This window comes from Scyliorhinus torazame, chromosome 7 (assembly GCF_047496885.1).
Source record: "Scyliorhinus torazame isolate Kashiwa2021f chromosome 7, sScyTor2.1, whole genome shotgun sequence".
Lineage (NCBI taxonomy): Eukaryota > Metazoa > Chordata > Chondrichthyes > Carcharhiniformes > Scyliorhinidae > Scyliorhinus > Scyliorhinus torazame.
Window position 1 is genome coordinate 46,558,553 of NC_092713.1, and position 27,283 is coordinate 46,585,835.

General features: G+C 42.2%; 1 protein-coding gene across 10 annotated transcripts in view; it reads left to right on the forward strand.

Annotated features, from left to right (window-relative positions):
- The window catches only part of ptprfa (protein tyrosine phosphatase receptor type Fa), a 662,508-nt gene that overhangs the window by 449,048 nt on the left and 186,177 nt on the right, over positions 1–27,283 (forward strand). For 4 of the 10 annotated variants that reach the window (XM_072510632.1, XM_072510635.1, XM_072510634.1 and 1 more), the window contains 5 exons: positions 7,605–7,910; positions 13,306–13,499; positions 19,259–19,285; positions 22,693–22,810; positions 25,273–25,851. In XM_072510632.1, the coding sequence (XP_072366733.1) occupies positions 7,605–7,910; positions 13,306–13,499; positions 19,259–19,285; positions 22,693–22,810; positions 25,273–25,851 (1,224 nt within the window). The remainder of the gene's footprint in view (positions 1–7,604; positions 7,911–13,305; positions 13,500–19,258; positions 19,286–22,692; positions 22,811–25,272; positions 25,852–27,283) is intronic. The other 6 variants (XM_072510637.1, XM_072510638.1, XM_072510639.1 and 3 more) reach the window with 3 other exon arrangements.

Consider the following 27,283-nt stretch of genomic DNA (forward strand, 5'->3'; position numbering starts at 1 on the left):
CACATGGATCCCAAAGCCACGCCAAGGTATTACAGGGCATGGCCGGCACCCTTTCCATTTTGAAAAATGTGGAAGTTGGACTTTAACACCTTGAAGACCTGGGCATCATAATACAGGTGCAGGTTGGGTAGTAGGCAACACCAATTGTTCCTGTCGTCAAGCATTTGCGGGGATTACAAGCTGACTGTCAATTCAGATGCCCCATACCGAAGATTGAGGATCTATTTGCTAAATTGACAGGTGGCTTAACATATAGGAAACTCAATATGAACCATGCTTACCAGCAGCTCGAGTTAGATCAGTCATCCTGGGAATATGCGATGATCAATACACACAAAAGGTTGTACGAGAATAGCCGGTCACCATTTGGGGTATCTTCAAGCGGGCCATGGAAAATTTGTTAAAGGGGTTACCCAAAGTTGTGTATTTAGATGGTGTATTGTTATGGGCCAGGGTTTAGAGAACCCCAAAGTGTATCATGGAGTTCACCTGACCCACAACTTTTAATAGATTGTGGTTTGGGGCGCACACGGCTCACTCTACAGGTGTGGTACTTCAGAAAGGGAAAAGTTCTTTTTTAAAGCAAAACAATGTTTATTTTATGAACTCAAGTTAACCTTTCTAAAACAGTGAATATCTTGGCAACCATTAATTCAAAGATAAACCCCAAAGACTACAACACTAAGTTATCCTTTAAGCTGTCCTTTTAACATCCAAAAGACTTAACAAACCTTTAAACAGGAGCACATTAGAGTTTACATTCAATACTGAAAACATTTATATTTCTGAATTCACCAAATGATCAAGAGATAGTCCTTCATGGCAGAGAGCTCAACAATACAGCTGCTTTGGCTGACTTCAGCTGCAACACACTGAGAAACGAAACCAAACAGACAGACACACCCAAGCTTTTCTCAAAGTGAAACTAAAAAGCAGAGCCAGAGCTCAGCTCCACCCACACTGATATCACTGCAGTAACATGAGCAGCCAAACATTTCTTAAAGCGACATTCTCATGACATTATTAATTACCAGCTCTATAGAGTAAGAGCATTTAGCTAGTTTGGAAGAAGTACTGAAAAGGTTTGAGAACACTGGAGTGTGTTTGAAGCTAGCAAAGAAACCTATTTGGAGTACAGAGTAGATGCAAAAGGCCATAGAGGAAGTGCCATCTCCCAGGAATACCACAGAATTAACATCTTTTTTTGGAACGATAAACTATTAGGTAGATTAATTCCAAACTTGGCTACCTTGTTCGCACCTCTGTACTCCTTGTTGGGTAAACACCAGAGGTTGTTTTGGAAGGCACCCTAGAGGAGGCTTTCAATCAGGTGAAGCAACAGCTTCAGTTATCAGGTTACATCATAAACCATTACTTAGATTATTTAAAGAAGATAAGGCAATTCCCTTCATCGCCTCAGCCAGCTACAGCAGTGGGCATTAATATTGTCGACATATGGATACACCTTAAAGCACTGAACCAGAGCCAAAATAGCACATGCTGATACTGTGAGCCATCTCCCATTGGCCATAAGTTCAACACCCCCACCAGTGCCAGAAGAAATTGTGATGGCTATGAACTATCTATATCCAGGCAAGAGATCAGCACTTGGATGCAACCCTGTACTGTCAAAGATCGAGAGTGTGAATAAGTTTGGGGGGGCATATCCAAGGTGAAAATGTTGACGAGAATTTAAGTGTGGTGGCCCAGCATAGGCGTCGATATAGCGGACATGGCTAAACTATGGTTAAACTGTGACCTATGTCAAGTACAGCAGAAACGTGCCTTCTGCACCTGTGGGAATGTCCAGCTCAACCTTTGGAAGAGTACATGTTGCTTATGTGGGTTTTTTTCATAGGCTGAATGTTTCTTTTCCAGAGAATCCCTACAGTGTAGAAGGAGGCCATTCGGCCCATTGAGTCTGCACCAACCCTCCAAAAGAGCACCCCACCCAGGTCCAGTCCCCCGCCCCACCCCCGTAACCCCATGTCACCTACTCCCACATCTTTGGACATTAAGGGGCAATTTTATCATGGTCAGCCCATCTAATCGGCACATCTTTGGACTTGTTGGCGGATGCACATTCAAGTGAAAGAATGTGTGCCTGATGAATTTGACCACCTCCTGCGCAATTGTTGAAAAATTGCATCACTGTTTCGGCGTCCCTGGAATACCAGAGATTCTCATTTTAGATAATTGTGCTGCTTTTACCAACGTGGAGTTTTAAAAACTCATGGCCTTCAATGGCATTAAATAAATCAGGAAAGCACCCTACCAACCATCCATCCTCTAACTGTCTGGCTGAATGGGCTGCATAAAGTTGAAATCTGGAATGAAGAAGCAGTCACCAGCGCCAACAGACACGAAGGTTTTGAGATTTTTGTTAGCCTACAGGACCCATCCCGCACACAACCAGCAGAACTGCTAATGGAACGTCGACTATGGACCAGGCTGACCTGGTACCTTTTGGCATGATGGACAGAGTCTAGGCGGAGTCTTCAAACAGGAAATCATGATCCAATGATCCATCAAAGGCAGAGGGGACATTTGAAATCGATGACCAAGTTTTCGTATGGAATTTTGGAAGTGGCCCTAGCCGGGTCTCCTGAAGGAACATTTTGACCATTTGAGAAAAAAGAACCCCCACAAGTGCCGATAGGGTTGTCGTCCTCGAGCATGCCAGCAGGTAGTACTGAACAGTGTGGTGAGAGAAATGAGCACTCCTCTACAAACCCAGAACCTGTTAACTTTGGAACTGAAGAGACAGCAATGGAGGATGTAATTGTAACAAGAGGAGCAAATGGAGAGGCTGACCCAATTGAGCCGACTCCCGTGAAGAAACCCAACCAGTGGTATTGCATCACTCCCAACAAAAAAGGAAGTTTCCCCAATGGACTGGGTTTCTAATAATTGTATCTCTGTGCAATGAAGGATCTGAAGAGGGCGGGATGTTGAAGCGAGCCTCCTTTAAGGGGCAATCTTTGCTTGGACCATGTGACTTATTCATCCAATAGGGCGAAAGCACACGCTGCCCAAAAGAAAGAGTGGGCTTTGGTCCTCAGTTCTTGGATTTGGAAGTGGAGAAAGTACAGCCTGTGTCACAACACTTTGAGCGGCACGGTAGCGCTGTGGTTATCACTGTTGCTTCACAGTGCCAAGAGACCCGGGTTCGATTCCCGGCTTGGGTCACTGACTGTGTGGAGTCTGCATGGTGTCTGCGTGGGTTTCCTCCAGGTGGTCCGGTTTCCTCCCACAAGTCCCGAAAGACGTGCTTGTTGGGTGAATTGGACATTCTGAATTCCCCTCAGTGTACCCAAACAGGTGCCGCAGTGTGGCGACTAGGGGATTTTCACAGCAACTTCATTGCAATGTTAATGTAAGCCTACTTGTGATACTCATAAAGATTATTATCATAATATATTTCTTGTTTGTAAATAAATAGTTTATCGTTGATTATTGACTGGTAGTGGTCTGGAGTCCCCATTACAACAATAGTGAGTGCACTTTAATGACGTTCTGAAACATTTGGTACCCAAGATTGTTCAATGATTATAACGAATGAAACACATTCCAAGGCAATTATTTTTATTGCATCTTGATGTTCACTGCCTTCAGATTGTCATTTAAATTTGTTTTTTCCAGATAGCGTAATATATTTTGTTGTTTTGAGTTTTGCTGTCATTGTGTTATGAAGACTGAGTAAGTATGACAGGAGACAGCAAAATATAAGATTTTCTTGAATTTTCGCATTGTATATAAATTTTTGTGTATGACTGTTGCTGATGTGCCATTTACAATTTTGTGTGGATGGAGTTACCTTTTCATGTTGAATGGTTGCCTTAACTAGGTCATTAACATTCACAAGCTATACTAACAATAATTGCCTTCAGTTTGTATTTGAATTTAGATGACTGGGGGGGAAAAGAAAATTGACATGAAGAAAAACTTTTTTTTTAAACTTAAAAGTGTTTGCGATCTGGAAGCAATGCCTGAAAGGGTGAAGGAGTCAGAAACAATCATGGCTTTCAAAAGCCACCTCCATAGCATTGCTGGCACCAGACATAGAAGGGTGACCATGTAGTGTTGGCAAAATTTCAATTAATTGCCAGAACATTTGATCATTACCCTGTTAAGTACCTTAATTGACCACCTGCCACTACCAGGAGAGAGCATGTCCGGGAGTGAATTGTTGCGCGTTTCTTTTACTTAGTCTTTTCTGTGGCAATTAGGGCAATCAGTGAGTTTGTCCTTTCTGTGTTATCTATGTCTAAATGCTTAGAGTCGCCAGGTATCAAATGATACCACCACAAGTTTTAACTGGCTAAACACCTGTTAGTTAGTTCAAGGTCAAGGGTACTTTATTTACAAACAATTAGTCATGCAACATAAACACTACTAGTTAACTACACCTATCGACTAAGACAACCTGTACTTAACTTCGGGTATCCGGCTTAGGTCAGAAAACAGTGGCCGCTGTTCTCTTCTGGATCTATCGGGTTCGAAGGAGTAACTGCTGCTCATCCGTCTGGTAGCGAGCGTTGAACTTGGACTTGCCTCTGGTGTTGCTGCACTTGGCGATGGCCGTGACCGGGGTACCAAGACCAAGAGAGAGCGAACATATGGCAAACTCTTCTTCTTATACTCGGGGGGGGGTCGCTCTCTTTTGGGCGGTCCTTCGATTTGGGCCTTACTAATTGGGTGATCCCTGATCACTCTGTTCGATTCCTTAGCCAATAAGTGGGCGGGGATCTGGGTGGGCTGTGCGTGTCCCAAGCAATCACTGACCCTGTTGTTTGCGTTTCCCTTGAACCGGGAGTGGCGCCAAAATGTCTGGTACTGTCCCGGTTGCTTGAGTACCAGTCCTTTGTTTTGGTGACGATGGGCCTTTAAATGCTCATCGGCCCCATTACAATGCTAATTGGACGGAGTTTCGATGCCGTCTGGATTTCTGGCTTACGAATATGCATTTCAGGCTCTGAGCCTGCCTGAGTCTTGGCTTGTCCATTTTACCCGCCAGGCTTTGCGAGTTTCTCTGTACCTTGTTGGAAGTGGCCATCCCAGATGGCTACAGAATCCAACACACTGTGTTCCAATTTGCAACGCCCTCTGTGTCCAAAACCATTTCCACAGGGCTGAGTAAATTCCGACTTTTGAATCCCCCGTACCATCAGCATCTCACTGTCTGCTCACCCTACCACACACCCAACTCCATCACGATGCCTAGCTCTTACCCTTATTCTTTTTCTCCACCCTTATTACTTCTTCACAGAGGCAGGTGGCAATAGGATTTCTATGCGCTTTTCATAGCTGTTCCATCAACAAAGACCTGTTTAATGTTTTTCTTAATGTGGTTGGACCTTATTTTGGACAATAGGCATGTCAAAAGAGAAGAGAATTATGGGAATCCAGTGCCCAGAATGCTTAATCACAATGATGGTATTATGATAGCATTTTCCATTATAAATGTGGATATGGACATTTTAATAATAAAAGTTTGCTCAAAAAGTGTGATTTTAAAAACATAAGAACAGGAAGTCAAATTGCACAGGGGCATACTGATTTTAGGAGTTTTGAGTTGTATTTAAATTTTCTTTTCCCCAGTCATTTTTATTAAAATATTATTGAAACACTCTAAAGGTTTGTTCTCTGACTCGCGGTTTCTCCAGGCCTCTGTTCTTTCTACTATTATGCTCCTTCTCTAAATCAATGGTTCCTTCAACTATTTATCAAACTGCATCTGCTTTCCTCAGTAAACAGATCTTTCATTGAAATTATTGACATTTGTTCTCCTTTGTACCCTACAAGTTTCTTACAGGTTCAACCACTCAGCATTTTACTTTTGGCTCCAGCCACAGCCCTTCAGATATCTCTATTGAGAGACATTCAATGATCTCAAAGACAAATCTCATTCATTGCTGAAAGAATCTTTAAATTCTCCATTTTCTTTTCATGACTCTTTGCTGCCTATAAAGGCCACATCTTACAGGTCTTAAATATTGCTCACTTATTTAGGAACACGCACAGGAGTTGATCTTGGGCAGGAAACACTCTTACTGCTAGCTTCATAACTCAGCAAACACTGGATCAAGACAGGGATTTTGGAACTATATAACTTATCCTTTGAGCTACTGAAGACGCGTACACCCTTTTTTCTCTTTCTGTTAATCTATTATCTATTTGCCGTTGCTTCAATCTCCAAGCCTCTAAATATATTCTGCACATTCTTTCTGACTGTGATTCATCCTTGCAATATTGAAGTCAAAAACAACTGTGTTGGCTCCAATTTACTGTATTTGTTTTTAGAAAAACAATTAAAACTCTTGCCTCCCTCAATCTCTCATTCCGTCTACAGATCTGTATGCTATGCAATGTCATGTTTGCATCATCTGAGCATTTATTTCTTAATTTCTCTGCATTTCTCTCATTTCACAATCTTTTCAAAGTTTCCAGCTAAAGGCCTTCTGCGGGATTTTCCGTCTGTGGGATCCTCCGCCCTGCTGGCAGCGCACTCGTGCCCACACGTTTCCCAAAGGCGTGGGTTGGCCCACAATGGGAAGCCCCATTGGCCGGCTGCGGGAACAGAGCTGGCATGATGGAGAATCCCGCCCCTTGACTTTTCAGTGTGTCAATTGAAAGAAAAGATCAAGGTGGGATTTTCCAGTCCCACAAAAGACTACCCCCAGCGACAGGACAGGCGAGCCATGTAAAATGCCGTAGACATTGGCAGGACTGGAAGATTCCACTGCAACCAATGGCAAGCCAGGGGGGTGGGCAGATATTTTCCACCCCAAATTGCTATTCCTGCAGGATAACGGAAGGCAGTGAGTAATGGGATTGCTGGCACCTAAAGTTGAGTTATAAATCTTGCTTAAATATCTAGCTGTAATTAGTGAGTAGTTAGCATTTCTAATTGTGAGGACAAAGACCTTGTGATAATTAAAAATTTACATGCATGCTTGAGGATAAATCTGTTATTGTGCCTTATCCTGGAATATTCCTTTGAGATGGTGAATGGTGCAAACTAAAATGCTAACATTCCAGATCTAGTGGTATAATGATCATGTACATGGAGAGATGATGTAGCTTGCTTGGTTCACAGGACTAGCCCAACTTCTGATGCAGGTAGAATTAATAGTATTATGTTACAATGGAATACCACAAAAATGTTGCCGTGCTGTAGTCCAGGCTCAACTTTCAGAAGATGTGGAACAACTAAAAAATATTATCCCACTTTTTTATAATTATGGCTAGGCTTATTGGCCTTGTTTAAAATGTGTGAAGAATGCTCTGAATCATGCTACTTCAGTTGTAAATAAAGTTCAGAATAATTAATGATGCATTCTATGCAATTTAAGGTAGGTACTTTGCATGGAAGTTCAACATTTATTTTCTGTATTCTTTATCCGACCATAATATTTTTACGGTATTTATGCATGACTGAATGTTAACATCTAGTGAGTTTAAATATTTTTTAAAGCTTGAATTGTGTTTTAATGTTTATTTTACATCAGCATGCATTTTTTGTTCTAGTATGTATTGTCAGGTTAGTCATTTGGCATTTTATTTCATTCATTACCCTTCATACCCCTCCATTTATCCACTAGCCCCCTCCGCCCCACCTCAAGATGTCCATGGATATTCTACCAGCTCTATCAGCATTCGGGTAAGTTGGCATCCACCGCCAGCAAACAGTCGTAATGGTGTCATTACCAAATACTCCATTATATATCAGGCGGTGGATAGCGAAGACAACGTGAAGCATGTTGTGGACAACATTGAGGCAGACGTAACAAGCTCACTAATTGAGGACCTGGAGAAGTGGACTGAATATCGGGTGTGGGTAAGGGCTCACACCAACGTTGGACCGGGTCCGAAGAGCGCACCTGTGTACGTTCGCACAGATGAAGATGGTAGGTCATTTGAAAATAAAGTTAAATCTGTTTTAATATTCTGGTACCCCTTTCATCAACGTCTCAAAGTCAAAAATTTTACAAAACATTTCAAAACAAGATTGAAATTTAGATGACAAGCTGCTATAATTTCTGTAATTGTTTGTTTTATTGTGAAAGTTAATTAGTTTCTTTTAGCAACAAGAAGCGTAAGAATATTTGCAGTCCACAATAAATATTTAATTTCAGGCATTTTCATGTAAATTTTAATTGGGAACCAGCCTATTAGAAAAAGGGTGCCGCAGTTCTGTTGATAGAAATTACAGCAATAATGTCCTTAATTGTTTAAGAAATATATTTCTATGTTCGTTCATAAATATAAGCATATATACTCTATACATATATGAATGAATCTCACCTACAAAAAAGACACAGGCAACTTCATCAATGGCATCATGTAAAAGCTAAATTCTCCCCCAACATCTGTTGCTGATTCAATTTCCATTGAAAGTGATGAAATTAATAGCTGAACCATAAATCATGTTCCAAACTTTGTCCTTGATGTCTGATCTTTTCAAGTTGACACACCTGAATATGAAGTAAAATCCAGAGCTCTTGAATGTTTCTTTAGCTGTACCTACTTTCCCTTTCCTTATGGAATAAATAAGCTGCAAAAGCACCACAGTCAGTCTGTTTATTCCTGCAAGCATCCACTTTTTAAAATATCTACCCAATTCTTCCTTGAACTTTACTACACCGTGTGCCTCCTTAGTCAGTACAAATGATCATCACTTCCTGTATCCAGTGGCTCAACATTTCTGCACTTTCCTTTCTTAAGCTTGCAAACATATCCCTTGGTTTTCGAGTTTGTGGTGACTTCTAACATTTATCAGGGTTTACTTTATTTGTCTCCCCAATTATCTTGAATGCCTGGATAATTATATCTTTTAGCTTTCTCTTCCCCAACGTAATCAATTTCAGGCTCTTCAACTTCCCCTGTATGTTTCTATGCATGTTTCCTGAGATTGATCTCAATTTTAATGACCCAAAAAAGACTATGGATTCCTCGTGCTTGTTAGTGGGGTTGGAATGATGTATGGGGTGGGATTTTAGAAGATGGTTGATAATGGGGGGAAACAAAGCCAGAGTTACCTTTGCTTTCCAAGATGATGCTGGAATGGTGAGCAGTTTTGACCGAGAAAAGCAGAATCCAGTAGAGTTTGAAGAATGGTTAAACCAGTTACATGTCAAACTTGCATCCCTTAGACATGAGGGAGATAAGATGGAGGCCATACCATGGTGCTGAGATACCCAGATATGTTCAGGGCTGAGAGAAACTTAATCAGTAGGGGAATCTAGGGTTATGCGTATAACACAGGAAAGTGGATTAGAGGATCATCAGATCAATGATCAAGGGGAGTGATCAGGATAGGAGAGAGTAAGGGAGCAAGGGCATTAATGATGGAGATATATTGAGCAAATCAATAGCGGCAGAGGCATTGTGGTCAGCGGAAGACTGTTGGGAGTTTCAAAGTACCATTTGAGGTGACTTTTGGGAGACTTATTTCTGGAGTAAATGTAGAATTGAAATAGGGATGTGGGTGATGGATGTTATAGAATCATAGAATCCCTACAGTGCAGAAAGGGGGCCATTGGGCCCATCAAGTCTGCACCGACCCTCCGAAAGAGCCTCCAACCTAGGCCCATTCCCCTGCCCTATCGCTGTAAGCCCGCAAGCCCACCTAACTTTTGGACACTTATGGGCAATTTTCGCAAGGCCAATCCACCTACCTATCCTTTCTTTAAATAAATATTTTTATTAAGGCATTTATAAAATAAACATCACACACAACCAAAACCAAGAACAAAAAGAGAACAAACAGGTTCCATGTCATAACTAAATAAGTAACCAACAATCATAACCCGCCCTCCCTACCATGTCCCCCCACCCTCTCTGCCTCCACCTTTTCTTATCAACCTGGAACCCCCCCCCCCCCCCCAGGTCCCCGCTGACTTAGCTGTCCTGGAAGCAGTCAAGAAAAGGGCAAACCCTTCCACCGACCCCTCAAGGCAAACTTAATTTTCTCCAACCTAAGGAGATCCGCGTGGTCGCTCACCAACACCCGCGGTTTCGGCAGTCCGAGTCCCTCCACCCCAACAGGATCCGTCTCCGGGCTACCAGAGAGGCAAAGGCCAGAACGTCGGCTTCTCGCACCCCCTGGACTCCATGGTCTTTTGACACTTCAAACACTGACAATGCTGGACTCTGAACCACCTTCACCCCCAGTACCTAAAGGACGTCCTTTGAGATACCCAGATATGTTGGTCCTTGAAAAAGATCATAGGAAATTTATCAAAATGGTTCCAGTGATAAGGGAATTTAGATGCAAATTAGATAAGCTGGGCCTGTACTCCTTCGAGCAAAGGAAGTTGAAGGGAGATCTGATAGAGGTGGTTAAGATCACGAGGGGTTTAGATAAGGTAGAGAAAGAAAAGCTGTTCCCATTGACTGATGGTACAGGTCCAATTAGCTCAGTTAGTTGGATGGCTGGTTCATGATGAGGAGCAATGCCAACAGCACAGGTTCAATTCCCGTACTGGTGAGGTTATTCATAAAGACCCCGCCTTCTCAACCTTGCCCCTCACCTGAGGTGTAGTAACCCACCGCCAGTTAAATCACCACCAGTCAGCTCTCAAAGGGGAGTGCAGCCTATGGTCCTCTGGGACTGTGATGACATTTACATTTTATGGTACAAGGACTAAAGGACAAAATTAAGATTTTGGGAAGGAGATGTGAGGAAGAATGCTTCATATAGCCAGTAGTAATGAACAAGAACTTGCTGCCTAGGAGGGTGGTTGAAACAGACAATTAATGTTGAAACAGAATTGGAGAGTTGAGGGAATTAAACTTTCAGGGCTACATGAAAGATTGATGTAATATTTACTTCTTGTGAACCCTTGGGCACTGTCCCTGAAATAGTAGCAACAGCAAGACTGATTTCATTAGCCACTTTCATAAACATTTTCAGCCTGTCAATGACGGGCTTCCTTGATACTTTTTTTTAGAACTTGTAACATTTCCACCATGACAGCCTCCCTTCCCTAAGAAACGGCAACTTCCATACTAGAAACATTGGTCATGGTATATACTCTGAATGGAAGGATGTACATGTCTGTTTGCTACTATTTGGTCACTTGATATGCCACCTTTAGGAACTTTGAATGGTACCAACATTTTGTTTTGCTGCATATGATCTTCCACTAAATGCTTGTAATGCTGGTTTTTGCTTACCCAATCTTCTGTCCTAGATCTTATGACTCATTTCTTAACATCCTTTCCTTATTCATCTTAGTTACACAACCATCCATATACGCTACCAAATATTCAGGCTAAATTTGTTTCATCCTCTGGAGTTTGAAATTACCTTCTTCTTGTCTAGAATTACTATTTTGAACTTTTACTACTTTCCACTAGTTTAATGAATGAATAAATCCTGATATTCAGCATTGTCATTCCTATAAGACTCCCTTCTAGATTTGTCCTAATATTGAACATATATCTCCTCGCACCTTCTATTCTGATTTCATATGAGATGATTTTGTATTTAAAAAAACAATCATATTTCAACCACTGCTTTGTAAATGAAGAGGACAAATTATGCTCCATGTTGAAAGTTGGAGCTACATTGGAAACGGATTCTTGCTAATTTTTCATATTGAATCCACAAACACTGATTGGAACCATGGAAAGAGAAATCCGAGGCGCAATTCTCCCATCGGGATACTAAGTCCCGACGCCGGAGTGAAAACCGGAGTGTTTCACTCCGGCGTCGGAGGCCGTTCCCAGCCCCCTATTCTCCCGCCCCCAGGGGTCTAGGAGCGGCGCCGCGTCATTTATGCGCGCAGTTGCGGCGCCACGTAAATGATGCTACCGGCGCCACGTAAATTACGTCATGCGCGGTTGTCGCCCCCGCGGCCGCCCCGCAAGGTAGGCGGATCGATCTTGCGGGGCAGCGGAGGTCCTCCTTCAGAGAGGCCGGCCCGCCGATCGGTGGGCACCAATTGCGGGCCAGACCCCCTTTGAGCCCACCCCCCCACACAGGCCGCCCCCCCCCCCCAGCGTTCCCGCTCTGTTCCCGCCAGCAGCGACCAGGTGTGGATGGCGCCGGCGGGAACCTGTCGTGTTGGGCAGGCCGCTCGGCCCATCTGGGCCGGAGAATCGCCGCTCGGCCATTACCAACAGCAAGCGCCGATTCTCCAAGCGGCCAGCCGGGATTTGCGCCGCGCCGGTTTGGGGGGGAGGGGTGGGAGAATCGCGTGCGGGCATCAGGACGGCGTGGCGGGACTCGCGTGGCGCCCCGGCGATTCTCCCACCCGCTCCCTATTTCCCAATTGTTCAATTTTTAAAGATTTTTAGAAGTCCTTTCATGGGATGAATGTCATTTATTGCCAGTCCTTAATTGCCCTTGAGATGGTGTTGGTGAACCATTAAATTTGTCTAGCTAGATGTTAAATTTTTAGAAATTATTCACTATCAGTTTAGCTTCATCTTAGCTGTCAATAATATGCAACAGAGCAAGATGACATTGCACCACTAATGTTGCACAATGCATAGAATGATTCACAAAGATATGTCAAGTTGATGAACTTAAAATTCCAACTGTTAAGCCCTGCCGATAGTGCCAATCTGGCACCAGACACCTTGGCACTGCCAGCCTGGCACCCTCATTTGCTAAGCTGGCAGTGCCCGGATACCAAGGTGACTACCCTGCCCTATCCCCAACCACCTGGGGGTCACTAATGGCCTGCAAGGCCCATCCCCCTCCCCCCGAGGTGCCGGCAAGCCGGGTCCACGTTTGTGCTAAATGATGCCCTGTCGAGGTCTCGCAGCCCCAGAGAGGGAGTGATCCAGATTGCACGGGGTGACTCGTGCATCAGCCCAGCACAGAGCCCAATGAGGGGCTCTCGCGAGATTCATCCGGAACGCAGTGGCTGAATCATGCCCAGAATATACAGCAGTGAACCCATGGGTTGAGGAAAATTGGGAACTGGGTGATGCTGTTTTTTTTAACCTTGATATGAGTCAAACCCATTTGATAAGATCAGTGTTTTATTTTTTGAAGGCAATGAGTCGGTGTGTCCAGTGGATTTCAAATTTGTCTAAGTTGAGTCAATTCTTAGCAGAAAATCTTTACCTTCACTGCAAAATGACAGCTTTTCTGTCGATTATTTTTGTTTCTTTTTGGGAGTAAGCTGCTCATAGCATGTCTTTTTAGAGGAGGATCCTCTACTTGTTATAAGTGTGATACCACAGACCATGGTGTAAGACTACAGTAAAGTATGTCTGAGTTTTGGGAGCTCTTAAATCAATCCTAAAAGAAACTTTTGCAGGTAATAACTATACATTTTGTCATAGTGCCTAGTGCACCACCACGGAAAGTGGAAGCGGAGTCAGTGAACTCAACAACAATCAAAGTCATGTGGAAACCCCCAGTGTCGAGTAAACAGCATGGACAGATCCGTGGGTACCAGGTCACTTACGTGCGTTTGGAAAAAGGGGAACCACAAGGACAACCGATAATTAAAGATGTGATGTTAGCAGAAGAACAGGTAAACACAGTTAGGTGTTGATAATTGAGAAATTAAGTTACTGATCATGAGGCATAAAAGTAAATTGCTCTTTATTATACTGTACATTTATGAAATATTAAATGAAAGTAAAATAGAAGGCAAGTAGCCTGAAATGTTGTCTTCTAAAAATATATATTATTAATATTGTTTATTCCAAAGTGTTTTGTTGATGTGTATTGATCTGTTGAGTCTGAGTTTGAAATTAGACACTTTTCAGACAGTTACTATATTAGTTGTATCTGATGGATGTTTATTTTTACTTGTTTGGTACAAACCTTTCAGTTTAATGATTATTATTCATAATATGATTTCTAAATATTTTGCTTTATCTCCAAAAATGGTATTCCAAACATAGCACATAGTTCTTTCACTCTACACTAATACGAGTCACTGTAAGTAAAAAATTAAGAGTGAACCATTTGCAAATTTTTTGTTGCCTCCTTCATGTTTTCGAAAAATGGGGCTGGATTCTCCGTAACCCCGTGTCAAAATCGCATTTGGCGTGGGGGCGGAGAATCAAACTTCCCGACGGAATCGGGTCCAGCGATTCTCCGGGCCCCGAATATCCGCGCGTTAGCAAATTACACCGCGCGGCCTGGAGGTCATTGCCAGAGGCCTGCTCAGCGAACCTCTGCTCCCAACCGGCCGAGTTCTCGACGGCGTGGAACTAACATGGTCTGGCCGGTCGGGACTCTCGCTGCGGACTCAGTCTGGGCCGCCTGGTGGGTGGGTGGGGGTGGGGGGGGGGGGGGGGTCTGGCACCGCGGGGGGGGGACGACGACTCATGGGCGGTCGGGGGAGAGATCAGGCCGGACGGACCCTCGGGGGGGGGGGGGGGCTAGTTTCTTTGTGTGGGTCTGCAGTCTGAGACCGCCATGGCGCTTGGCCGACCACTGGAGGCTGCCGCCATGCGCATACTCTGAACCGGACGTGCGGGGGCCTGTATCCGCAACTAAAGCTGCGTGAAACACTCCAGGTCCCTGCTAGCCCCCTGCAGATAAGTGAATCGGCTGGTATTTTTTTCAGGAAAATCGGGAGTGCAACACCTGCGTTTTTATGCTGGCGTGGGGACATAGCCCCATTTTGGGTGAATCCAGCCCATGGTGTTTTCCCCAAAAGAAAAAAAAAACAGCTGAAGTCATGTAGGAATACAAAAAAAGCAAAATATAAAAATGGGCGCAGAATCAAAACTTCTGTTTATATTTTGTGCATGGGGCAGAGTATTATTGAAGAATTAATGTTCATATTATTTTTCTGCCGATCTCTTCTGTTTAATTTCTTTTTTGTTTTTGTGTATAATTGTTAAACTGTAACAGGTAAATTATGTTGCCATGGGTAATAACCATCATTGTCTTTTACTGCCAACAAGACAAATTTAAATCAAAGTAAAACCGATGATCAGACAAAATCAAGACTTAATTTTGAGATAGAACTGGCATAGAATGCTAATTAGTGGAAGTAAAAACAAATTACTTTTTGTTACTGTTACTGCAGGACAATCTTCCAGATTATCAGCAGTATTTTGGTAAATTGTAGCAGGTCGCATGTCATTGCTTATTTTGTTTCCCTTTGCTTGTTTTATTTATTTTGTTCGTTTGCGCTACTTGTCTTCTTTCCATATCTCCAAATCACAACCTATACTGCGAAAAAAGGAAAATGTTTTTCTATGGAGATTATAAAAATCTTGGTTAAATTTCACCACCATTCGCTTGAACCTTATTCTTTAGCGCAGTGGGCTAAATCGCTGGCTTGTAATGCAGAACAATGCCAGCAGCGCGGGTTCAATTCCCGCACCAGCCTCCTCGAACACGCGCCGGAATGTGGCGACTAGGGGCTTTTCACAGTAACTTCATTGAAGCCTACTCGTGACATAAAGCAATTATTATTATTATTGAATCCTCAGTGTGAATGAATGCAATTTACAATCAACAAGTTATTGAGCACTTTTACTCATCCTAAGCAATCAGTTGTTACTGCCAAATTAACTCATGATCTGTAATGACAGGAGATATAAGGCAAAATTATCCAGTTCCCCAACTGCGTGTTTCTTAGCAGCGCCATTCACTGGCGGCGGGATTCTCTCTTCCACCGCTTCCCATGAAGCTACCGCACGGTGGGAACAGAGAATCCCCACGGCCAGAGAATTCCGTCCATGAGCTTTATAGCTGAAGCATATTGGATCATTTGCAATTTTGACTAATATGGGTGAAAACATTTGATGAACTTTGTAGAAATGATATATTGGATTTATTGTTAGCAACTTGTAAAACAGACTTTTGGTTAAAGAAGTTGCAGAACAAAAATACATTTTTTTTGATGGTCTACAGTACATCATGGTGATCCACTGTTGCCCATAAGCAGTTGTAAATCACCACAGTAATCACTTGGTGAAACCAGGCTTCTTATTAAGATATAAAAACCTACAATACTGCAAACACTCAGCAAGTCAGCCACCATCAATGAAAAGAGACGGTTAATTGGGGAATTTTCCCAGCCTGTTGGGGCTGGAGAAATTATGGGACTGGTATCCCAGCATTTTCACTCTTCCTCCCATCTTTCTCAGGAGGGGATTGGGAGTGTTGCTGGCAACCCTCGCAGCAGCAATGGCTACAGATGACTGGTCAAACACACCATCTGGAACATGGCAGCTTAAAGTAGGCAATTGCACAATGGGAAGTCATTGAGACCTCTAAAAGACTTGCACTCAGTATTATAAAGGGGGAAACCCGCAAGCCAGAGGTCAGCGCGTTAGGCAGAGGTTTGTGATGACAGAAGCAGATAATTGAGGCTGAAGCTGATAGTGGTCTTGGTAAGGAAATTGCTGGCAGTTCCTACAAAATACTTTCACATCTCATCTGGACTACATACTTTCTCTGTCTCTCTTCCATTTTCATCATTCAGAGCCTCCTTTTTCTCCCCAAGTCCTTTTTTAGGAAGGTGGATGAGTTGATTTTGGGGGGAAAGCATTGCCGGGTTTGTTGAATTATTACCGGACAGCAAGCATGACAGGGGCTAGGAAATGGGCGGTAGTGGAGCGGTCGGTTTGGGGCGGATGGAGGTGGCCTCATGTAAGGGGACCATTGTGAGAGCACTGTTGTTGGCGCCCCTTCCATTCTCACCGGTTCGGTACTCCCCGAGCCGGTGGTGGTATCAGCACTTGAGGGTTTGAAACCAGTGACGACAGCACTTTGGAGTGGCAGGCATGTCGCTGTGTGCGCCGTTTTGCGACAATCATAGCTATGTGCCGATGGGATTGGATGAGAGGTTCCGGGGGTGGCGGCAGGTGGAGATAGAGTACTTTAGGGATTTGTTCGTGGGAGAAAAGTTTACAGAAGTGGAAGAGCTCGACGAGATGTACCAGTTACCAAAGGGGAATAAGTTCAGGCATCTGCAGGTTCGGGACTTTATTAGGAAGAAAGTATCATGCTTTCCAGAGCTACTGCCCCTGGCACTGGAGGATAAGCTTCTGTCCGGGGATAAAATTAGGGAGGCCAGGGCTGTAAACATGTATGGGGAGCTGATGAAGAGGGAGCGGCCTCCCGTGAAGGGATCAGGCACAAATGGGTGAAGGGGTTGGGGGGTCGGCGTTGGGGAGCCGGAGTGTGGAATTATCTGCGTGTTATCCAATTTAAGGTGGTGCATAGAGCTCACGTGACTGTGTGTCCAGGATGAGTCGGTTCTTCTCAGAAGTGGAAGATTGGTGTGTGCAGGGTGCCGGTGAACCATGTGCATCTGTTTTGGCCATGTCCGAAGTTGAGAGAGGTTTGAAAGAGATATTCGGACATAATTTCAACGGTTTTGGGGATAGTGGTAGCTCCGACTCCTGAGGTGGCTGTATTTGGAGTGTCGGAGGAACCGAGAGTACAGGTGAGGAGAGGGGCCGTCGTCTTTGCCTTTGCATCCCTGATAACCTGGAGACAGATTTTGCTGTGTTGGCAAGACTCTGAGACTCCAAAAGCGGGACTTGGGTGAGTGATTTGGCGGAACAAATTAAAAAGTTTGCCATTCAGGCGGTGGAGAAGGGGTTCACCTTGAGGTGGAAACTGTTTATCGACTTCTTTAAGGAGCATTGAGTCGTCAGCAGGGGCGAGTGGTGTTTACTTTCTGTTTGGGGGGTCGATAAATTGGAAAAGAGAAGCGGGTACAGGTGAGTTGCAGTGAGGTGAGATGGAGCTGTTGTTTGGGGTGATGTGGGGGGTGGGCGTGCGGTTGTTATCTGTTACCATGGTTGGCTTTCGTGTTTTTGTCATTATATATTTAAAATACTTTCAATTTTAAAAAAAAAAATGTCAAGGCACTTTGTGTGTTAATGAGACCATTGTAGCTGAAGATGTATTTTGTAATCCAGGTTAATCTTACAATCATAGGGGGAGGAGTAAAGGAGCATTGTATCGTAATCCAATTTTTCATGTTTAATAAATGTTTTTTTCTTGCTAAAACGGTCCTGTGACTCTGTTCCTCCACATTTTATTTAAAAATATATACTAAATATGGTCTTTTGAGGCAGGGGGTTCCATTCTGGAATCTTCCCATTCAGTTATAGCACCAACTGGGATCGTAACAATGCTCTCCAGTTTGAACAATACCCATTCCCCACTGTTTTCTGCTTTTTCTTGGCCTATCACAAGCTACCACCTGTTTTATTTCCACAGATATATGTTTTCCAAATAAGCATATTATGTGGCACTTAATCCGTATATGTAACATCCTTGCACTCCTTTCATCAACTCTCTCTATTGCTTATGAATGTTGCACTGAAATTAGATTGAAATTATATTTACATAGGATTAAAAAACTTGATGGTTACTAGCAGTTTATCAATACATTTTTTACAGTTGATTACTTGAAAATATATTGTGCATCAAACAATAAATTTGTTTTTATTGCTAACAAAAGCAGAAATCCAACAATCTATGAATACTAGCTTTGCCTGTCCCTTATTTGTCAGTGTACCTGGTGTGACTCATCCTGGTGCAAAGCTTTAGATTAGATATATCTAAATTTGGTGTCTTGCAGCAGACATTAATTCTCATACTGAGGAACTTCATTCTGCCAAAATCATATTTCCTGTTGCATACAAATGGGCATTTTTCTTGTTCTAGGCTAAAATGTCATTGTGTTTGAGATGGGAATTGATTCAACTGATTAATGCCTCTTGTATTTATGGTGATATATGTTGTAATTTCAAGAACAGAACATAATTTTATGTCGGTGAAATTATGTGAATAAACCATATGCATAAATCCAAATTAGCAGAAAATAAATTGAAGTTGTCTGGGACATTGTGACTGTATGCTGTTGTAGATATGGATTTGGTAAAGGTTTAATTTTATAATGTGTGTGTATGCACGTGTTCATGTGTAATTTTTAGACTTTATTTCTGTATTATATATCTGAATTTGCATTAGATAACCTGAAGTATGTGGCATTAAATAATTGGCCAAGTGCTGTGTGCCATAAGAGGTAACTGTTAAACAAAGGGTAAGCGGCAGGTATTAATGTGAGCAAATCCCAAACACTACCGCTGTGAATGCAGATGGCTGAACCTTCGAGAGTGAAGCAATAAATAATAAACTATACTAATTGCTGTGCAATGCAGTCTGAAAGTTGCTATTTTAAAATATGTTCTTTTTTTTCTATTCATAGTTAGCATGTATCCTTACTAATCCAGTCAAGATTGTCTTCCCTCTAATCCCTTCTTTCTAATTGTCTTTATTTTCCCCATCCCATCCATTCAGTGGGAGTCTGAGGACACCCAGGACTATGTGAGTAATAAACATGTGCAAGTCTGGGCATGGGCTTTCTATCAAGTCATCAGAGGGATGTCAAAGATGAATATAATAGATGTGGTTTAAATAGTGATGAAATGTGTAGGGTCTTTAAGAATACTGTGTAGCTTACACAATTGGTATGTTTATTAAAGTAAGGCGATAGTACATTCCTTAACTTTGATGCCAAAATTGCTCTGTGCCCAAACAAGTGATGGCATTGATAACTTCTGCCTTTCCTTGTGGGAAACAGGATGCCTCTGGGCTAAAGGTGAACAGCATTAGAGATCAAGGTGTTGGTTAGATACAGATTTTATTCGATTAATCAATTAATTAATTCACAAAATTCAACAAATTTGATTTTTTTTTTTCTGTGCTGACTGACATAGACAATCCGAAACCAGTTTTGCATTTTAATAAAGGCAGCCTTTTTTCCAGAATAATCTGGACAGTCATGCAGTTTGCTCATAAATTTTCCGTTTACAATAATGTAAAACAATTGGAATGGGGTGAGATTTAGGAATCTCCTGTTTATGGTTAGGCTATCATTGGAATTACAAATTCTTTGCCAAGCTCATTGAAAGCAATTATTCTCAACACAAACCCGCAAGTGGAGAATTGTAGTGTTGCAATTCCGAGGGTTTCAATCATCCAAGCACTAATAGTGCTTGTGACTCGCAAATAGAGTTCTGGTACATCACAACTCTTCCAGTTCATCTAAATTGTGAAATTGTACATTTTAGCAGGACCCCCTGGTAATGAGAGAAGCTACAGTTTATTGACTTGTCCTTATATCTGAAGGTCACTCTGTGACTATGGAAATACTTAATGGAAGAATCAGCAAAATCATTACAACTGTAAAAAACTATTAATTTTCAGCTAGTTCACGCTTAATGTTAGAACTATTTTATGCAAGTTGAGATCAATTCCTGACTTTATTATCAAATCCCTACAAAATCACATTGCTGGATTCCTAGAAAACAAGTACATTTGTTTGCAGCTCATTATTGTTCAGTTTACCTCTGGGGTTAAGTAGTGACAATAAGCATAAGATAGTGTAGATTGGTATTCAGATGTTGAGTTTTTGGATGGAAATTAAGGAAATAGAAAAGTGCAGTGTACACTTTTGTTGACTGCCTCTCTTTGACATCCCTGCAATGCCATTTGGTATTGAACTTTCTCTGCTCTCTGAATTAGACGGTTGCATGAGAAATAAACTTTGCTGGGAGAATCTAATGGATGTTCTATTTGTAGATTGAAATCTACGTTTTATTGCCTTTTGCAATGGTGCTGGCACAATGTGTCCTTTTTCTTCTCTTCACTATGTTGCGTGTGATGTGTTGCTTGTGAGACTTGTTTTGTACTGAACTGGTTTGTGTAAACCAGTAATGTTGAATCACTAAGCTGGGCAGTTCTCCAGACTATATGGGCAGAAAATCCTGATAAAGATCAACCTGCCTTGTTCTTAACATGCCATGAAAGATTTGTGATAAAAAAAAAAGGAAAGGATCACTGACAGAGAACAAAGCCCACAGTGAACTACCATTCTCTGTGCTGACAGTAAGCAAATGTATAACGTATCTTGTTTTTATGTCTGCCTCCTTGCCTGAGGATATTTTTGAGGACATGCCCTTCTCCAAACTGATTGACTTTCTTTTATTAATTTCATTTATTTATAAACAGTAAGTTACAAGATGACAAAATCCTATGAGCTAGATAGTAATGGGAAATTGAAGAAAATTGGGCGATAAGACCTACTGCGTCCTCGCTGTCCAAATCCAAATTTTCCGTACTCTGTCCCTGCAAAAGGTCTTGGTTTAATCCCTTACTGTAGCCTTTGGACTTTTTTTGCACCTTTGATGCTGCTCTTGCCCCGCTGTGCAATGTTGCACTACCCATGTTTGTAAAGGGTCACCAGCAGTTTCCACCTGTTGACTGATCCTGCTGGGATAAAAGCAAATTACTGCGGATTTTGGAGTCTGAAACAAAAACAGAAAATGCTGGACAATCGCAGCAGGTCTGCCAGCAGCTGTGGAGAGAGAACAGAGCGAAGTCTCAAGTCTGAATTGACTCTTTGTCAAAGTTATCCTGTTGGGATGTCAGCATGAATGCCGAATGATCTCCAACTAGGATAACTGCTGGCTCCATAGAAGTCACATTAGCAGTCAGGAAGAGGAAAATCCAATCATACTTGTTTAAATTAATAATTCCCATCCTAACCTCTGAAGTTATGTGAGTTGTTATAGGCAAGAAACACAAATCAATATTCCCAGCCCAGTTGTGTATTTGGTGGAATGATGTAGCAGCAATTTTTCACCCAAGTGATGTATTTTCTTACCAAACAGAATAAACATTTTGAATTATTTTGGAACAGCAGGAATTCCCATTTCCTATTTTGAAAATGAGCAAGACAACAACCTGGTTATTTCGTTTAGTGTCCAGAACACTAATTTGGTAAATTATGAATCATTTTAGTGCTCATCCGTCCACAGATGAGCTTTTCCAACTGTAAGAGAAACAGTATCACAGAGGAGAAAAGGCTGATGTTTTGGCCTGAACAATGGGTATTTCCTTTTAATACAAAAATGAACATCTTTGCTAATTGTCCTAGATGAAGCCGAGCCATATACAGTTGACTGTAGGAGCTTAGATGAAGGCGGGAGTGTGTATACCTGAATGCATGTGTGGAAATGGTGGTTTGCAGTGCATTGGTGTTGCTTTATGATTTCTACAAATTATTGCCCCAATTAATCTTATTTGATTTTAATGCATTATTCCATTTATGTTATTAATTTATGTGAAATTTCTGTGGTTTGTTGAACTCAGCTCTTCAGTTTAGACAAGGACTGCTGGAAGATCTGGTTGTTTAACCTGGATTACACACAAATAATGCACCTGGTTTAATTAGCTAGGATGCAAATTTTATTGCAATCATTCATGCTAACAAAATGCAGTACAAAACATGATAAACTCACAATGGCTTGTGATTAATTTGACCTGGGATGTGCATTTAGTTATTCTTTTAAATTAAATTGTTACTATGTTCTGGAGTCACAGATTATTTAAAACCATTTTCATTTTTCTTAGCATAGGTAATAAAACATTTAAATCCATGCTAATTTTTAATCAGTTGCAAGACACATTTATGAAAGCCATGAGCTCTATATACCATAATATAGTAAACTGTCAAAATCCTGAATGTATATCCGTATCACTTTCTGATACAATATGTTGATTCATGTTTTCTCCCTTTGCCGATCAGACCATTTTTGCTAAGCCCATTGGCCAGGATTCCAATTGTCTGCTCTAACATCATTGTTCGTTATTAGCATATTGTAATGCTGGGGTGCTATGTGAATAGATTAATATTGTAAATTATTTGCTTCTGGTGCATTTAATAATAGGAAGCCATTATTGGGGGACTGATGCCTGAAACAACATATTCCATTACTGTAGCAGCATACACCACCAGAGGTGATGGAGCTCGTAGCAAACCCAGGCTCGTTACTACTTCAGGAACTGGTAAGTTGGAGTCACATAATATTAGACATAATTTGTTTCTTAGAGAGTTTCTTCCGGTAAAAGGACAAATTCTCAAGAAAAGTTTTTAATTTGGCTTGATATTGATATAAATCCTCACTCCAGCTATTCCACATTAATTTATTTAAGCAAAATACTGCAGATGCTGGAGACCTGAAATAAAAACAGAAGTTCTGGAAAAACTCAATAGGTCTGGCAGCATCAGTGGAGAGAGAAACAACAGAGTTATTGGGCTGGATTCCCCGAAGCCCGGTGCCGAAATTGTGATCACCGATCAGGCGGAGAATAGATTCCGATGCCGGAATCGGAGCAGGCACCAGTTTACCTGCAGGTCCACCATGCTCCGTCCCTTCCAAACCGGCATAATCGCGCCGTTGCCAAGTTCCCAACGGCGTGAGCCACGTGTGGCCCCAACGATCGGGTACCCGGCGTGCCGGCTGCGGACAGTGTCCAGCAGCGCCACACTCGTCCGGGATCCGTGCCGTTGGCCAGGGGAGGGCTTCTGCTAAAGCTGTGGGGACTGGTGGGGGATGGGCCGTGGGATCGCGGTTGACGGATTAGGGTTCAAGCATGGCCGGCGCCATGTTTTACGGCACGACCGGTGCAGGTCGTCAGCCGTGCGCACGCGCAGCCCAGGACCCAATGATTCTCTGGCTGTTTTCGGTATGATGCGCGGGCGTTTCATGCGGCGCCAGTGCTAGCCCCTCACCGGATTCACGCCAATTTTCCTCTCATGAAACTCCCACAGATTCTCCAGCACTTAGCCTCAGGAACAGAGAATTCAGCCCATTGTTTCGAATCCAGTATGACTTCTACCTCTCTTCAGTTACAAATAAGAATATGTTTGTTTTATGCTGTTGAAAAAAAGGGTGAGGGTCAGGTGGAACAAAAGAAAAGGTCAGCGATAGGTTAGAGAGTGGGGAGATTAAATGACAAAGATATCATGGAACATAAGGCAAAAGGAGTGGTCAGGATAGTATAAAATACACAAAACATTGATCCAGAGTAGGTGTTCATAGCAGACTAAAGGTCAGTGCTGTCTGAAAATGAAATATCAGAATCTGTTAATAGAGTAAAGGTCAACACTATCTGAAAGTAAAAACATTAGAACAAGATACAGACTGGCACTTGGGGACAGGGGGAGGTGTTACAATTATTTTGTTTTCATGTTTTTGCTTCACACAGCACTAAATTTTATTTTACTATAATATGTAACATTATACATTAGATATAGCTCTTGGAGCTAACGGAATCAAGGAATATGGGGGGGAAGGCAGGATTAGGGTATCGAACTTGATCAGCCATGATCATAATGAATGACAGAGCAGACTCGAAGAGCTGAATGGCCTTCTCCTTCTATTTACTATGCATATTTCTATGTATGTTCTGCTATTTTGATTTCAGGCAGCACTGAACTTTATTCTGCTATGAGCAACTGCTCTGGGCCAATGCTTTGCATCTTCATTACCATTCCCAATGCCTTGTGTTCCACAACATTTTTCCATTAAACTCCTTCTGCCCTCTAACCTATCCCTGATCTCCCCTTTTATTTCACCTGACACTACACCACCACCAGCCCCCCATTCTTTCAACAGCATAATATTTATCACCTCTCAGTTCCAACAAAGTCATTTTGAACTCGAAATGTTAACTCCGTTTCTCTCTCCACAGATGCTGCCAGCCCTACTTAGTTTTTCCAGAACTTTCTGTTTTTATTACATTTAAATAGTTTAAATTTCCAATAATAGCATTAATAAATTAGAAAATGGCAGCACTTAAATACCAAAGAAAATAATTTACTTGCACAATGAGAATGTACCAGATGCTTTCCTGTAGGGAAGTCAATGAAAGTTGTTAATACAGTATAATGCAGGAGGAATTGTTAAATTGCAGCAAGACCCTGTTAGTCCTATGCTTCACCAGGTTTGACAGCATAGCAGGATTCTTTGTGAAGAACTAAATAAGTGATTAGGGTTATTGCTACCGGTAGTGGTGAATGGGGGTTATGTAGAACTGGTAATGTTATAATAGGACTTTTATTTAAGTTTAGCCACAAAGAGACTTCATCAGTAATGGTACAAGTTGGATAAGAATAATCAAACCTGGCACTTCCTCACCTTTATGGGTTAGTGAAATATCTTTGCCAGCTTGACCATTGAAGAGTTTAAATAAATTAATTCTGTTGATATTTGTTACAATTAGACTAGGAATAGAAAGACTACATGTCAATTAATTCAGAATATATAGTTTTACCAGTACAGTGAGGGAGGAAGAAAAACTAAGTGCTAAACCATCAATAATGTGTGATTTAGATTCACCTTCGCTTATTTTTGCCTGATTCATTGGTTTTTGAGATGTTTAATTATTTTGGAACTAATGCCCATTAGTTTGAGCTAGATGAAGGTGTACTCATTAGTTCATTATTCTTCTGTTTTGTTCTTCAGTTCCAGGCATGCCAGCAATGGTTATCAGTGTCACTCAAATGTGCACAGCGCTCATTCAGTGGCAGCCACCACCACAAATGGTGGATGATCTTCTAGGTTTCCGACTGCAGTACAGCCGGAGCGATGAAGACAAACCCAACATCATTGAACTTAGTAAGAATGATAATCATTACACCGTTATAAACCTACACAAGGGGGCCACATACTTCTTCAGGCTGAGTGCCAAAAACAAAGCTGGATTCGGTGAGGACACGGTGAAAAGAATTGTAACACAGGAAGAAATACCAAGTGGGTTCCCACAAAATCTGCGTGTTGTGGGACTTACAACATCCACCACTGAGCTTTCATGGGACCCACCAGTTGTGACAGAGAGAAATGGGAAGATGATCCTCTACACAGTGTTGTTCCGTGATATCAACAGTCAAAAGGACCTCACCAATACTACTAATGAAACTCAAATAACTTTGAGCAGTCTGAAACCAGATACCACTTACGACATCCGAGTGAGAGCTCACACTTCCAAAGGGCATGGTCCATACAGTCCTAGTATTCAGTCCCGTACCATGCCAGTTGACCAAGGTAAGAAGTTTTGAAAATAACAAGACCTTGAGTGGCATTTCCACTTAAATTGACATTAAGTGATGATTTTGGCACTTGAGTGAATGATGGTCAGCAAGAGCCCAAAATTCCAGGGTCGTTCCTCCATTGCTGGAAGCATCTTTGAGTGTGACACCTGGCCAGATGCAATGTGAACTGTGCCTCAAACCACTGAGCTGGGGTCCTTTACAGGCTGCACTTACAGAGGTTCAGCAAAGCCACACATTTCCTGTGTGCAGGTGAAGCAAGGCCATGAAAAACTCAAACTATAATGGGAAACCCATTTTTACCTCTAAAATTGATGATCTTTTGGGCAGACCCAGTAGGGCTCTGAGCTAGTATAGGTCTTACTGGATCTGTCAGGTGTTGTATCAAGTTGCCAGGAGCATTCTTAATGTTCGCTTCCCTCCCCACGCTACTCAGAGCATCTCTCCGACATGCTGTCACAGGTTACTATAGTCAAAACAGGGCAGAGGACAGCATTGAAATTGCTTGGGCTCCAGACTGTTTTACTATCCTTCTCAATCCCTGAAACTTTAGGTTTAATGCACTCCTCTTGAGGTTTTGTTACTGATTAATGCGCTCCTCTTGAGGTTTTGTTACTGAGGGTCTTTTGTTAAAATGCCAAGCAACGGGAAGGTCAGGGTCCTTCAAAAGACCCTCCTCCCATGCCCACATGTCTGTCCTTGGCCTGCTGCAATGTTCCAGTGAAGCTCAACGCAAACTGGAGGAACAACATCTCATCTTCCAGTTAGGCATGTGACAGACTTCCCATCTCAACATCGAATTCAATAACTTCAGATGATCAGCTCTACCCCACCTCGACCCATTTGTTTTCATCCCATTTCATTTTAACTGTCTTTTACCATTTCTTTCTTTCTTGTCTTTCTTAATATATATTTAACCCCCCCCCCCATCTTATCCACCTTTTCTTACCCTTTCTCCTCTTTGCTTCCCCCTTCCCCTCCCCCCACATCAACAGTTCATCCTCTGATGTTAGTTTCTCTGCTGTTTGACCGTTCACATCTTTTGTTCTCTCTGGGGACTGCCATTAGCACTCTTTCCCCTTGCTTTCTGTGGCCATTAGCACCCGGTTTCCCTGGGTTTCTGTGGCTATGACTCATCTTTCATTCTCACTTCACAGTATAAATATTTCCCACTTTCTCTGTCTGTTAGCTTTGACAAAGAGTCATCGGACTCGAAACGTTCGCTCTTTTCCCTCCCTACAGATGCTGCCAGACCTGCTGAGATTTTCCAGCATTTTCTCTTTCGTATCAGATTCCAGCATCCGCATTAATTTGCTTTTATCAAGTATGTCAACATGTTTATTTCACTCAAATGAAAGCAAACTACTGCGGATACTGGAAATCTGAAATGAAAAAGGAAAATACTGGATAATCTTTATCATCATCTT